The sequence below is a fragment of the Neolamprologus brichardi genome, chromosome 18 (genome assembly GCF_056152115.1).
Source record: "Neolamprologus brichardi isolate AB-2024 chromosome 18, ASM5615211v1, whole genome shotgun sequence".
Taxonomy (NCBI): Eukaryota; Metazoa; Chordata; class Actinopteri; order Cichliformes; family Cichlidae; genus Neolamprologus; species Neolamprologus brichardi.
The window spans coordinates 7,933,659-7,947,924 of record NC_142121.1 but is presented as its reverse complement, the minus strand read 5'-3'; the positions used below and the strand labels follow the sequence as shown (position 1 = coordinate 7,947,924).

At 42.0% G+C, this 14,266-nt stretch overlaps 1 protein-coding gene across 2 annotated transcripts; it reads left to right on the top strand.

The window, feature by feature from the left end:
* Positions 1–4,042: 4,042 nt before the first annotated feature.
* On the top strand, positions 4,043–10,446 carry LOC148097596 (tripartite motif-containing protein 16-like). Of its 2 annotated transcripts, XM_087831715.1 has the most exons (2): positions 4,043–4,249; positions 8,433–10,446. In XM_087831715.1, exons 1-2 carry the CDS (start codon positions 4,208–4,210, stop codon positions 10,083–10,085), a joined length of 1,695 nt encoding a protein of 564 aa, XP_087687841.1. In that variant the 5' UTR covers positions 4,043–4,207; the 3' UTR covers positions 10,086–10,446. The 2 variants fall into 2 exon arrangements, with proteins under 2 accessions (XP_087687841.1, XP_087687842.1); XM_087831716.1 differs by lacking the exon at positions 4,043–4,249 and having other exon boundaries at positions 8,424–10,446.
* Positions 10,447–14,266: the final 3,820 nt, after the last annotated feature.

Below are 14,266 nucleotides of genomic sequence, written 5' to 3'. Positions count from 1 at the left end.
GATTTAAGGTCTTTCTAAGTACATTTACACTGTTATTGTATATTTGTGATAAGATAATTTTGTTGTTCTTATCTGTTTGAAACTTAAGTTCAGTATTGAAGTCAACAGTGTGTTGGAAGACTCATACATACATTTATGAACCTTACTGGCTATTCAAATTAAGTCTATTGCAACTTTCACTTACACGTAGTCCAGAAGAAATCTAGTTGAAGTTTAATAGCTGCACAATCACACTGCTATAATCTCAACATGTCTAACATAAGCAGAGAGACCTGCCATAAAGATGCTGAACAATCCGCTCAAGCTGAAGCTACTGGCACTGAATCTGCAGCAGAACTAGAGGGGCTTCGAAGAAGTGAGAGGGCACGTACCCTAACAGAAAGGGGAAGAGCATACCAAGATGAGAGACTGAAGCACATTCAACGCAAATACAAAATCATCTATGAGAAGTGGAGGTGTCATGCACGAATAGGCAAAGAGTTATTAAGTGGTGATGCTTCTAAGGATGAGTTAACTGAGCTTATTGAGAACATCAAAAGCACCTGTTCTGATGTAAAGGTAGTTTATGAGGAGCTGCGTCAAGCGCAAACCCCTGAACCAGACCTGCGGCGCAGGGTTGATACATGTATGTCATTCTCAGAATTTATTATTCAAAGAGCAGAGAGACAGCTTAAAGGTCATGAAGCAGATAAAGATGAAGAGTCTTGGCCTGATGCTGGATCTGTTCTAGGCTCAACAGGTTCTGTTTCTAGACCACTGTCTCGTCAAGGATGTAGTTCTACCCACTCTAGCAGCCACTCTGTCAAAAGAATAGAGGCTGTAGCTGAAGCTGCTGCAACTCAGGAAGTCTTGGCAGTGTTGGAGGAGCAAGAAAAGGAAGAAACAGAACTTCAAATGTTAGAGGCTGAGAACCTAGCCAGACAGCAAGCAATCCAAGACAAACGTAGAAAACTTGCACGCCTAGAAGAAGTAAAGAAGCTAAATGCTGCTAGAGCTCGAGTGAGGGTCTATGATGAAGCTGAAGAAAACATAGAAGCAACTGATTTGTTGTATGGTAGTGAAGTACTGCCAGAGCTTAGAGTCGCTGACTCCACAGTACTTCCAGTCACAACCCATTCTCTCAATGCATCAAGTCCCCCATTCATTCCTCAATCCCTAGCAGTTACAAGTCAAGCTCCTTGTCCACAACAGCTACCTCAGTCTCCTCCAGCCTCAGTGTTGAGGCCTCAAGAGCGGAATAGCTTAGATCTGGTCAATGTACTAGTAGAAGCTATGAGTGCAAACCGGCTCCCAACACCAGAACCTGCGGTGTTTACAGGAGATCCCTTGAAGTTCAAAGACTGGCAACTGTCCTTTGAAACATTAATAGAAAGGAAGAACATCCCAAAGAATGAAAAATTATATTACCTAAGAAAGTACTTAGGTGGCACAGCAAAGAAGGCCGTGGAAGGATTTCTTCTATTGGGCACAGAAGCAGCATATGACTCAGCCTGGAAGCTTTTAGAGAAACGTTTCGGAGACCCATTCCTAATTGGGAAGTCACTCAGAGACAAGCTGCATGCATGGCCAAAGATAGGTTCTAAGGATGCTTGCGAGCTAAGAGAATTTGCAGACTTTCTCAAGAGCTGTGAGGCTGCCATGTCTCATGTCAAGATGCTGGAGGTCTTGAATGACTGCGTTGAGAGTCAGAGGATTCTGCTGAAATTGCCAGATTGGTTGGTTTCCAGCTGGAATCGCAAAGTGATGGAAGTCAGACAAGTAAAAGCTGAGTACCCACCATTCAAGGTGTTTGTTGACTTCCTATCAAAGGAAGCAGATCTTGCTTGCGATCCAATTTCCTCAATACAAGCACTTAAGAGTGTTGAAAGCGAGAAACCAAGGCATCTACGAAGCCAAATAGTTCAAGCAAAGACTCTGACCACAAGTACAACACAGAGCAGTATTACATCATGTGTTTTCTGCAAAAGGACAGGACACATCCTAGATAAATGCCGAAGTTTCACAGAAAAGACAGTTCAGGATCGTGTTAAGTTTGTACACACAGAGAAGCTTTGCTTTGGATGTTTGAAGACCGGTCATCACTCAAGAAAATGTGCTAACAAAAGCACGTGTGAGAAATGCCAAAAGAGACACCCAACATGTTTGCATGACGATAAGTTCAAGGAACGTCAAAGGCCAATCCACCTAAATGGAAGTGAAATTTCAAAGGACAAGGCAGGAACCACAGAAAGGACCGCAACAGCCACTTCCAACAGAGTTATTCAAGAGGGTCTAAGCACACAAACGTCTTCTATCTTGCCAGTCTGGGTGTCATCTATTAAGCAGCCAGAACAAGAACTGCTAGTTTATGCACTCTTAGACACACAGAGCGATACCACCTTCATACTAGATGAAATGGCTCAAGGCCTGAACACAAACAGAGAGAATGTCAGTCTGCGACTGTCCACAATGTCTGCCAAGTCGACAGTTATTCCATGTCAGAAACTGACAGGTCTACAAGTGAGAGGATACAACTCAGAGAAAAGGATCCCACTACCACCTGTTTTCACAAGAGAATTTATCCCAGTAAACAGGCTGCACATTCCAACCTCTGAAACAGCTCTAAAATGGCCACATCTAGAGCAACTGTCAGAAAAGATTCCACCACAGTTGGATTGCGAAGTAGGCCTTCTTATAGGCTACAACTGTCAACGAGCCCTCCTCCCAAGAGAGATCCTGTCTGGTGACGAAAATCATCCATATGCGCAGCGGACTGATCTGGGCTGGAGCATTGTTGGTTGCTCACATTCAGCAAGCGACAACAGCGATCCAATAGGATTCAGTCATAGAATCATAGTACGGCAAGTGACACCGACTGTGCATCCATCAGTTCAGCTAAAGAAGGAAGTGCACTTTGCGTGCAGGACTCAAGTCAAAGAGATCCACCCACTTGACATAATTAAGACTTTTGAATCAGATTTTACAGATCACTCAACAGATGATGATCTAGTTTCTCAGGAGGACCTCCTCTTTCTGTCTAAAGTGAAAGCTGGAATAAGACAGAAGGAAGATGGCCACTATGAACTTCCGCTTCCTTTCAAGACAGACAAACCTAATCTTCCAGACAATAAACAGTGTGCAGTTCACAGGCTCAGCTCATTAGAGCGTCGACTGAGGAGAAATGAACAATATTACACGGACTATGTCAACTTCATGAATGAAATCATAAGTAGAAGAGATGCTGAGAAGGTGCCACAGTCTGAATTAGACAACCAGCCAGCATGGTACATACCACACCATGGTGTCTACCATCCCCACAAGCCCGGGAAGATCCGTGTGGTTTTCGATTGTTCGGCACGCTACCAAGAAACTTCTCTAAATGACCATCTCTTGACAGGTCCAGACCTGACTAACACATTAGTTGGTGTGTTGTGTCGATTTAGAAAGGGTCCTATAGCCATAATGTGTGACATCGAAAAAATGTTTCACCAGTTCCACGTTGCAAGGGAACATCAAGACTATCTCAGGTTCCTCTGGTGGGATGGAGGTGATTTGGATTCTGAACCCTCGGTGTACAGGATGAAGGTACACCTCTTTGGGGCAGCTTCATCCCCCGGTTGCTCCAACTTTGGACTGAAATTCCTAGCTTCACAAGGCCAAGGCAAGTTCAGCAAAGAAGCCATCAAGTTCATCCAAAGAAGCTTCTATGTAGATGATGGCCTGACAAGTGTAAGGTCGACTGCTGAAGCCATACGCCTGGTAAAGGAATCAAGAGCTCTGTGCAAAACAGGAAATCTACGGCTACATAAGTTTGTATCCAACGATGAGAGTGTGATTGCAACAATTCCACCACAAGAATGTGTTCACACCAAAGATCTAAACATGGCTCTAGGAGAACTTCATATCGAGCGAGCACTTGGAGTTCAGTGGTGTGTTGAGGCGGATGAATTTCAGTTCAGGGTGGTGGTAAAAGAAAACCCACTGACAAGGAGAGGGGTTCTCTCAACTGTTGCCTCAGTCTATGATCCACTAGGTTTCGTGGCTCCATTCCTACTTGTCGGCAAACAGATTCTTCAAACGCTGTGTAGAGACAAGGTAAGCTGGGATGAACCTCTCCCCGAGCACATCCAGCCACAATGGGAGTCATGGCTCAAAGATCTGCCTCATTTGGCAGTTCTAAAGATTCCAAGAAGCTACCTTCCATCAAACTTTGGTGAAGTCTCACTATATGAGCTTCACAACTTTTCTGATGCAAGCTTCAAAGGGTATGGTGCATGCTCGTACCTTAGAGCAGTGAGTGAAACAGGACAGATAAGTTGTTCACTTGTCTTGGGGAAAGCAAGAGTAGCCCCTACCAAACTAACAACCATCCCAAGGCTTGAGTTATCTTCAGCTGTGACCTCAGTCCGCATTGGTGATATCATTAGAGGCGAGCTAGAGATTGAAAATGTGCAAGAGTATTACTGGACTGACTCAAAGGTGGTCCTTGGCTATGTGAACAATGATGCTAAAAGGTTCCAAACATTCGTGGCCAACCGCATCCAGCGGATAAGATCTAGCACAAAACCTGAACAATGGCGACATGTCAACTCTGAAGACAACCCAGCTGATGGAGCCTCAAGAGGATTGACTGCAGTTCAAATTAAAGAATCTAACTGGCTGAAAGGACCCAACTTCCTTTGGCAGCAAAATCTCCCACATGAAGTGGGAATGGTGGGAGAAGTTGAGGCTACTGATCCTGAACTTCGGAGAGCACATGTTCATGCAGTTAAAGCAAGAGAACAGAATCCAATGGTAAACCGTTTAACTAAATTTTCTGACTGGTCCAGAGTGGTGAGAGCCATTGCCAGGCTCAAGAGATTTGTCAGAGAGTTTAAGGGATTTCAGTCGAGAACTAATGAGTCGACTAATCTTGAAGAACGAAGAGAAGCAGAGATGTTCATCATCAAACTCATACAAGAAGACACGTTTGCTGAAGACATAAAGAAAATAAGAGGCAAGAAGGAACACACTTTGAGCAGGCACAACAGGCTACGCCAGCTGAATGCTTTCCTGGACGAAACCAATGTTCTTAGGGTGGGAGGACGGCTGTCTCAGTCAGCCTTACACCATGATGTAAAGCATCCTGCGATTCTTCCGAAAAAATCTCATGTGTCAGCTCTGCTGGTCAAACATCATCATGAGCGCATACACCATCAAGGAAGGGGCATGACCATGAATGAGTTGCGCGCAAACGGAATATGGGTCCTAGGATGTGGAAGTGTGGTCTCCTCACACATTTACAAGTGTGTAAAATGTAGACGATACAGAAGAACAACTGAGGTTCAACAAATGGCAAATCTACCAGGAGAGAGAATTGAGACATCTCCCCCCTTTACTTATTGTGGGCTTGATTGTTTTGGCCCCTTTATTGTGAAGGAAGGAAGGAGAGAGTTGAAACGATACGGATTGTTATTTACCTGCCTATGTTCTAGAGCAGTTCACATAGAAACCCTTGACGATTTGACAACAGACGCATTCATTAATGCACTTCGATCATTCATAGCTATTCGAGGACCCGTGCGCCAGCTAAGATGTGATAGAGGGACAAACTTTGTTGGTGCTAGAAAGGAGCTTTCTGAATTGCTTGAAGGAATGGATCAAGACCGTACAAGGGCGCTTGGTTGTGAATTTGTGCTGAATGTCCCATCAGCTAGTCATATGGGAGGAGTTTGGGAACGCCAGATTCGAACAATCCGAAGCATCCTGATAGCTATGCTCGACAAGTCCGCCAGCAGACTTGACACCACAACTCTAAGAACGTTTCTGTATGAAACAATGACCATAATCAACAGCAGGCCACTAAGTGTCGAGCATCTTCACGATCCTACTGGTCCAGAACCCCTCACTCCCAACCACATTCTAACCATGAAATCATCTGTAATTCTGCCACCCCCTGGACAATTCTGCAAAGAAGACCTCTATCTGCACAAAAGGTGGAGAAGAGTGCAGTTTTTGGCCAATGAATTTTGGCAACGATGGAAACGAGAATACCTGCTAAACCTCCAACAACGACAGAAATGGCAGAAGGTGTCACGAAACTTGCAAGCGGATGACATTGTAATATTAAAGGATGACAGTGCACCAAGAAACCAGTGGAAGCTTGCAAGGGTTGTGGAAGCCCTGCCCAGCGCAGATGGCAAGGTGCGAAAGCTAAAGCTTCTGCTCAGTGACACTACCTTTGATAAGGGAAAACCAATCACTAAGTCAGTTTACCTTGAGAGGCCTGTTCACAAAGTAGTTACATTACTTGAGGCCACCTAAAACACACGTAAAGCTAAATGACCTACACTTAAATGTACACTCACACATCACTTCCTTATAATTTTTATTGAGGAAAATCTCTCATTTTAAGTCAATGAGTGATTTTGGTGGGAGTGTAAATGCTGTTAAAATGTTCTGTGTAGTTTTCATGATGTAGATGACTGATTTATAATAAGTTACAAAATTTAATGAATATATAGTTTGTGTTGAAATGTCTTTATTTGAAATGTACATGTGTAAAGTGTAAGAGCTAGTGTCTCGTGAGAATACCCTTAACGAGAGTACACGAGACTTTGCATGGACTGCGAGGGAGCAGATGTCTCTCATGAAGCGATTTTAAGCTAAAGGTTTGCTAAAAGAAAAGGCAATACAAGGACTTAACGACCTCTTTTCAGGACAAGCAGCCAACGAGGTATTTGTCATTTGAGAAATGTTTTTTATTTGTGTTTGGACTTAATATGTGTACTGTAAAGTTGCTAATTGGTTTGTACTGTTCGCTCGGGACCAGTTCTCACGGCGTACTGGCGTAATGGCGTATCGGCGTACTGGTGATGGTGAAGCTGAGGAGAGAAGCCCCAAGTAATAAACGCCCGTTTCAAAGAACCGACCTGTGTCTGTGTTGTCGTGAAGAGAGCTACAATGGTTGTCATTTGATTCAAGAGTTTATCAAAATCGTAGACCACTAATTTAATAGTCGACGCGTCGTTTGAAGCTTTGTAAGATCCTGAAAGACACAGGAATAAGCAGTAGGATTTAAGAGTGTAATAACGGACTGAAACAGAAGATGGCATCAATGCGTGTTCAAGGATGCCAGCTGCCGTTAAAGGCAAAAGAAGAAGAAGCAGTCTCCGGCATCGTAGCTCTGTCCAAATTCAGGGGCGGCATCCTTCGGAGGCCTTTTCCCCGGATTTGGAGGATGAGTCATGCTAGTGCAGTAAGCTGTGCGTCCAATGGATGCATGATCTGATCAGTCAACTAATCGCAAAAATAATCGGTGACTAGTTGACGATAAAAATCATCATTTGTATCAGCCCTGCTTGGCACTGGTCATTTGTATAACAATTCTTACATAATGAGTAAAACATATGTTTGATTTATTGTAGACAGTTGTTGCCATGCTTATTTTGAGAAAAAGTCAACACGTGAGATTAGTTGTTTCTAGAAAAACTGCCATGGCTGCTGTACCCTCTACAAAATGCCTTGTTTAGATGAGTTAAGAGTGTAACAAATTCATCAGCTGTTTTGTCCCGTCTTATGGTACAAAATCCATCCTGTTTAATCCACAAGGGCAGGGGTGTCAAAGTCCTGAAACTTTTACATGTGTCCCTGCTGCAACACACCTGAATAAAATGAGTAGGTCATTAGCAAGAGTCTTGACTACATGCTGAGGTGGGAACCCCTAAACCTCAACATTTTTAACTTAACATTCAGCAATTATTTCAACTCAAAACGTTCAGTTATCAGCATTCACACTGCAGTTTCTTCAGAAAATGCATTTTCTAGTTTTAAATGAAAGTGTTTGGAAAAAATGTACTTCAACAATAAAAATGCTTTGATTGTGCCACGTTCATTCATGAGCTGCTATAACATGAATCTAATGGCTGAATTGCCACCTCAGTATGCAGTCAGGGCTCTTGCTAATTGATCTGATTTTATTGAGGTGTGTTGGAGCAGCGACAGATGTAAAAGTTTCAGGACCTCAAGGATTGAGGTTTTGACACCTGTGCACAAGGGTGTAACCATCGTTATCATGGAGCGCTCTGTTATTATCTCAAAAGGTACTATACCAATAAAGTTTTACCTTATTTAAATCATCGCCACAAGGCATTTCATATAGGCTAAGTTACTAGTTAACAAGGTTAGCTAGGTCACAATTTTAACTGCATATTGTAAATCAAACATAACAAACCCTGGCACTGATGAAATAAGCATTTATGACTTGTTGTTGCCTCCCTTCACAGATGTGTCTGTATCAGGATGGGTCTAAACAACATGGTGTAAATGCAGTTGCTGGTGAGCCTCATTTCCTGTAGGAGGTGAAAAAGAGCAGAGATCTGTTTCCCTTCAGAGCACAGAGGTTGTTTCTGTTCAGAGGAAGTGAAACTGTCTGACAGTCACTGAGAGACGGTGAAACGGCACAGCACATGAAGCAAATGGATCAAACAAAATTCTGCTGTTCAGTCTGTTTGGATCTACTGAAGGATCCGGTGGCTATTCCCTGTGGACACAGCTACTGCAGGAACTGTATTAAAAGCTTCTGGGATGAAGAGGAAAAGAAGAAAATCTACAGCTGCCCTCAGTGCAGACAGACTTTCACAGCGAGGCCTGTCCTGGTGAAAAACACCATGTTAGCAGATTTAGTGGAGGAGCTGAAGAAGACTGGACTCCAAGCTGCTCCTGCTGATCACTGCTATGCTGGACCTGAAGATGTGGCCTGTGATGTCTGCACTGGAAGAAAAATGAAAGCCTTCAAGTCCTGTTTATTCTGTCTGGCATCTTACTGTGAGAAACACCTTCAGACTCATTATGATTCACCTACATTCATGAAACACAAGCTGGTGGAGCCCTCCAAGAAGCTCCAGGAGAAGATCTGCTCTCGTCATGATGAGGTGATGAAGATGTTCTGCCGTACTGATCAGCAGAGTATCTGTTATCTCTGCTCTATGGATGAACATAAAGGCCACGACACAGTCTCAGCTGCAGCAGAAAGGACTGAGAGGCAGAGAGAGCTGGAGGTGAGTCGACAAAACATCCAGCAGAGAATCCAGGACAGAGAGAAAGATGTGAAGCTGCTTCAACAGGAGGTGGAGGCCATCAATCAGTCTGCTGATCAAACAGTGGAACACAGTGAGAAGATCTTCACTGAGCTGATCCATCTCATCCAGAAAAGAAGCTCTGATGTGAAGCAGCAGATCAGATCCCAGCAGGAAACTGAAGTGAGTCGAGTCAAAGAGCTTCAGGAGAAGCTGGAGCAGGAGATCACTGAGCTGAAGAGGAAAGATGCTGAGCTGAAGCAGCTCTCACACACAGAGGATCACATCCAGTTTCTACACAACTACCCCTCACTGTCAGCACTCAGTGAGTCTACAGACTCATCCAGCATCAATATCCGTCCTCTGAGCTACTTTGAGGATGTGACAGCAGCTGTGTCAGAGGTCAGAGATAAACTACAGGACATTCTGAGAGAGGAATGGACAAACATCTCACTGACAGTCACTGAAGTGGATGTTTCACTGTCAGATCCACCAGAGCCAAAGACCAGAGCTGGATTCTTAAAATATTCATGTGAAATCACACTGGATCCCAACACAGCAAACAAACATCTATTATTATCAGAGGGGAACAGAAAAGTAACAGCAGTGAATCAACAACAGACTTATTCTGATCATCCAGACAGATTCACTAAAAAGTGTCAGCTCCTGAGTAGAGAGAGTCTGACTCGACGTTGTTACTGGGAGGTGGAGTGGAGAGGGAGAGGAGGTTATGTAGCAGTCGCTTACAAGAATATCAGCAGAGCAGGGAGTGAATGTGTATTTGGATATAATGACAAATCTTGGGCATTAGATTTTTACAACAACAGTTGTACATTTCGGTACAACAACATCCAAACTCGTGTCTCAGGTCCTCGTTCCTCCAGAGTAGGAGTGTACCTGGATCACAGAGCAGGTATTTTGTCCTTCTACAGCGTCTCTGAAACCATGACTCTCCTCCACAGAGTCCAGACCACATTCACTCAGCCGCTCTATGCTGGACTTTGGTTTCAGTATTATGGAAACACTGCTGAGTTTATTACACTGAAATAGACTGAAGTCCAGTTTAATTCGGTATTTTGTGTTTTGGACTTTTAAAGGAGATCTTTCCTGTGACTTTTTATGGAGGCTATCACTGCTCATCATCATGTTTATTTACTAAAATATTTCTCCACATAAAAATGTAAACTTCTCTATCCTCTAAATCAGGGGTCAGCAACCTTTAAGATCCAAAGAGCCATTTGCACTGTAAAATCTAATTAGTTCCCAGAACTCAAAGAAATTGAGGAAACTCGTTGCCTCAAAAAAAATTGAGTAAAGCTTAGCTAAAAATGACTAAATTATGACAACTTATTTATTTTGAGTACACTGTACAGCCTTGTTAGTTCCCAGAACTCAAAACTATGCAAACTCGTTGCCTCAAAAAAAACTACGTGAAGCTTACTTAAGATGACTGTTAGGACAACTTTCACATTGCAAGTCTGCAGTATTAAGAATAACTTGATATTTCTGACTGTACAATTTTAATTGTTTACCTACTGACAAACATTTCAAGTTCAACTAAATGAAAAAACTATTTGTGGTAACCTGAATATGATTAAAAATAATTAACAACACTTTTTGTAATGATGTTAAAATCAGCCCAACTTTTATTTTCAAACACAACAAAGTATAACAGCCAACATACTGGACACTGTTCTGCTGAACAACAAACAATTATATTGCCATCACTGTTATAATCTTACAATGAAACAAAGTCTCAGATGTAATTATTCTGAAAAGAAGTTTAGGCCTACCACAAGTTTGTTTTGTACTTACATTACTTATATAATCAAAATAAAATATTTATTGTTCTGTCACAAGTGCAGTCTCTGATTTAAACAACACATTTGTTTTTCATTCCAACACAGGAGCTGGAATGTTGTAATGTTTTAAGGATGGCTTGTTTCCAGTCCAGGCATTACTGCCCGAATGACTGTCATGGATCGAGGTGATCCAAATGTAAGTGCAGAAGAAGGTCTTTAACTTCCCTTAAGTACAGTGGCAGTGGATGTGGGTTGGAGATGCAATGAGCTTGAACCTGCAGGCGACCATCTTCACTGACCACACCATCTGTGACGGAGGACTCATCTCTCCTGGTGTCCTGCGAGCAAACAATCATATTTTTTGGAACATGAACTTAATTGCTTTCTTAAAACATTTTTTTCTGCATTTGGTATAAAACAGACTCCAATTTACACAATCTCAGGCTCCCTCCCCACCAGAGAGGTGACATTCAATGTCCCAATTGTCAGTCTGGATAGCCCTGACCCCCACCCGACACACAATAATGCCATGAAAGCATAATTTTAAAAAGGGCTATGCAAACATGGCCAATAACTTTCATTCTAATGATGTGCAAAATGATTTGGGAACAAAACAAATTTTGCTGTTAGAAAAATTGCAGACTTCACTATATACAGTGTAGACCCTCTAAACTAAGTTTGGGGGATGTGATCTTTCAAGAAATGCAGACCAAACTGTTGTTGTTTGTTTACTTACACAGCATGTCTTGTAGAATTAACTGGAGTCACCAGCAACAGCATAGTGCAGTCATATCTCAAGTCTAATAACAGAAGACAGGAAAAGATCAGTAAAGAAACAACTTCCCCAAACCAAAGCACGAATAAAACGATAAGTAAAACAGGCTGATCTAAAGTATGATTAAAGTTCAGCCTGATTAATATAAATGTCACTGACAGTTGCTAATATATTGGAAAACCGAAATACTTACCACTGAGTTGATGTCTTTCTGTCCAACAACAGGAGTGCTGATCCCGATCCTCAAAGACAGTAAGAAGCAAGCAGAGGGAGAAAAAGCAGAACAGTTTTCAGAAACTGATTTTATCCTTAATGGCTGTGCAATTATTGTAACATAGAGATTGCTTATGTTGTTAAATAAAGGCTAGATTTGACATTAATAGATGCCACAGATGTTCAAAAGCTGCCACAAAGCATGAAAAAAAAAATGGACGTCTCCGAAAACGTCAGAGCATTTTTGCAAATATGTGATGTCTTGATAAATCGAGCAGATATTTGAACTTTACACAGCTACATTCTCGCCTGAAAATATCTTAAAAGTTTATTTTGTGACCCAGAAAAAGTAATACGTTTTTTAGCCGCGCTCCTCTGCCATTGCTGCGTTTACAAGTATGCACAGGCTCTAATGACCACCCTCCTCCTTTTCCCCAGACTACCCTTTCTGGGTCACAAAATAACCTTTTAAGATATTTTCAGGCGAGAATGTAGCTGTGTAATGCTCAAATATCTACTTAATTTATAAAAATATCACATATTTGCAAAAGTGCTTCCACGTTTTCGGAGAGCTCTGTTATCCACCAGCGCAATAGCTGACCGGGAGGTCAAGGCTTGATAGAGTCCAGAAGCACAGCTAACTCCTGGCTTATTGTTTTCAACCCCCCTGCACTCTTTTGCTACTCAGGTTAAACATTATCTATATAATTAGTTAGTTAGTTATGGCTATGGATTGAAAATACCCCCCACACCCCACCCTACCCCTAACGGCTATACCTCCCGAAGAATTTTGTCTGGGCTCTTATCTCACTTTTTTATTTCAAACAATCAACAGAAAATTTCACAGACATAGTTTTATGTAAGGTTTTTAAGGCTGTGGTGTTAATTTTTAAGTAACATGAGCCCAGCGGCAGCAGCAACGCTAGGCTAACACTAACTAGCTAGCAAGATTATAATCCTGGTGCTAAACTAAGAGAAGCCACAAAATCAGTTTGAATAAGAGTAAACATTTACTCACCAAGTCAGTGTATCAGCTAAAGATCCACAGCAATGACAATAATATGTTGAGCTGAGGCTTCTCCAGGTTTGCTCAACATATTCCATAACAAATGCTGGCACCGTGAACATGCGGACTGATCGGAGAGGGAGGAGGACGGTAGTGACGTGGCATTTTCAAAACACATCTTTCATCCTTCCGCCCTGTGAAGCAAAACTTGCAGCTTAGTTAGTTTTTGTAAGTTAAGACAAGTGAAATAAATGGAGTTTCTCAGCATTTTTGCATAAAAAGTACTGGTAAGTTATTTAAATGTAGTTCTAATAAGAAATAGTTAAAAATTGAGTTGAGCCTATTTAATATTTAAAATGAAACACAATATTCCATGGTACAGTGTAGGTTTGCATGTGTAATTAGTGTGTAAGAATATTGCAGAAGAAGCTTAATGTGTACTTTGTAAAAACGATGAGAAAAAACGCTAAATGGGAAAAGGAAAGAAAAGATAAATGGCCTTTTTTTCAATGGATCTCTCGGCCGGCCGCTTAGCGTATGACATGTGGCGGAAGTCTCTGGTACAGAGGGCCGCCAGTTCGAATCCCTCACGAACTCATTTGCCACGGCCCTTCGCTTGGGGGACCGGGAGACGCATACGCGCGTTTCCTTTAGCTTTCACCTAGTAATCATACAGCTCGCCTTCATTTCTTTAACTACTGTGTAGCTTAACCTATACCAACTCATCATAATCACACATTTATATTCATCTCAATCTGCAGTGTAACTGTGTTGCTCTTCAATCCCTACCTCAACAATCTTGTACACTTAAAAGTATAGGAAAAGACAACACTTAACCTAAAATATTTAAGTGGAGCACTTAAGGAAATATTCATCTTGGCATTCCACCACTCATTTATTTTTAACATTTATTGTGGTTCATTTGTTTTTCATTATTCTACCTTTTGTCAAGGCAAAACTCAAGGGCTACAGACAGGACAGACTTAAAAGAAGACTTTCAACTGAAACACATTTGCGTAATGTTGCAGAGGTGGACATACAGATGAAGAAAAGAATTCTGGATATGATGGAGTCATCTGAGAGGCCAGCTTCTGAACATCACACTAAATTATAAGTCACTCTTGAGAGACAAGTTCAGTTGCAGATGGATTTTTACTGCTAAGACAAGTCATGCATCCACCACCACAACCTTTCAACCTGCCACCACACCATGGTCTATGCATGTGCACCACCACCACACGCTGTACCTGGCTCATTTTGAGTACACTGTACAGCCTTGTTAGTTCCCAGAACTCGAAAAAAATTGAGGAAACTCGTTGCCTCAAAAAAACTAAGTAAAGCTCACTTAAGATGACTGTTAGGACAACTTACACATTGCAAGTCTGCAGTATTAAGAATAACTTGATATTTCTGACTGTACAATTTTAATTCTTTA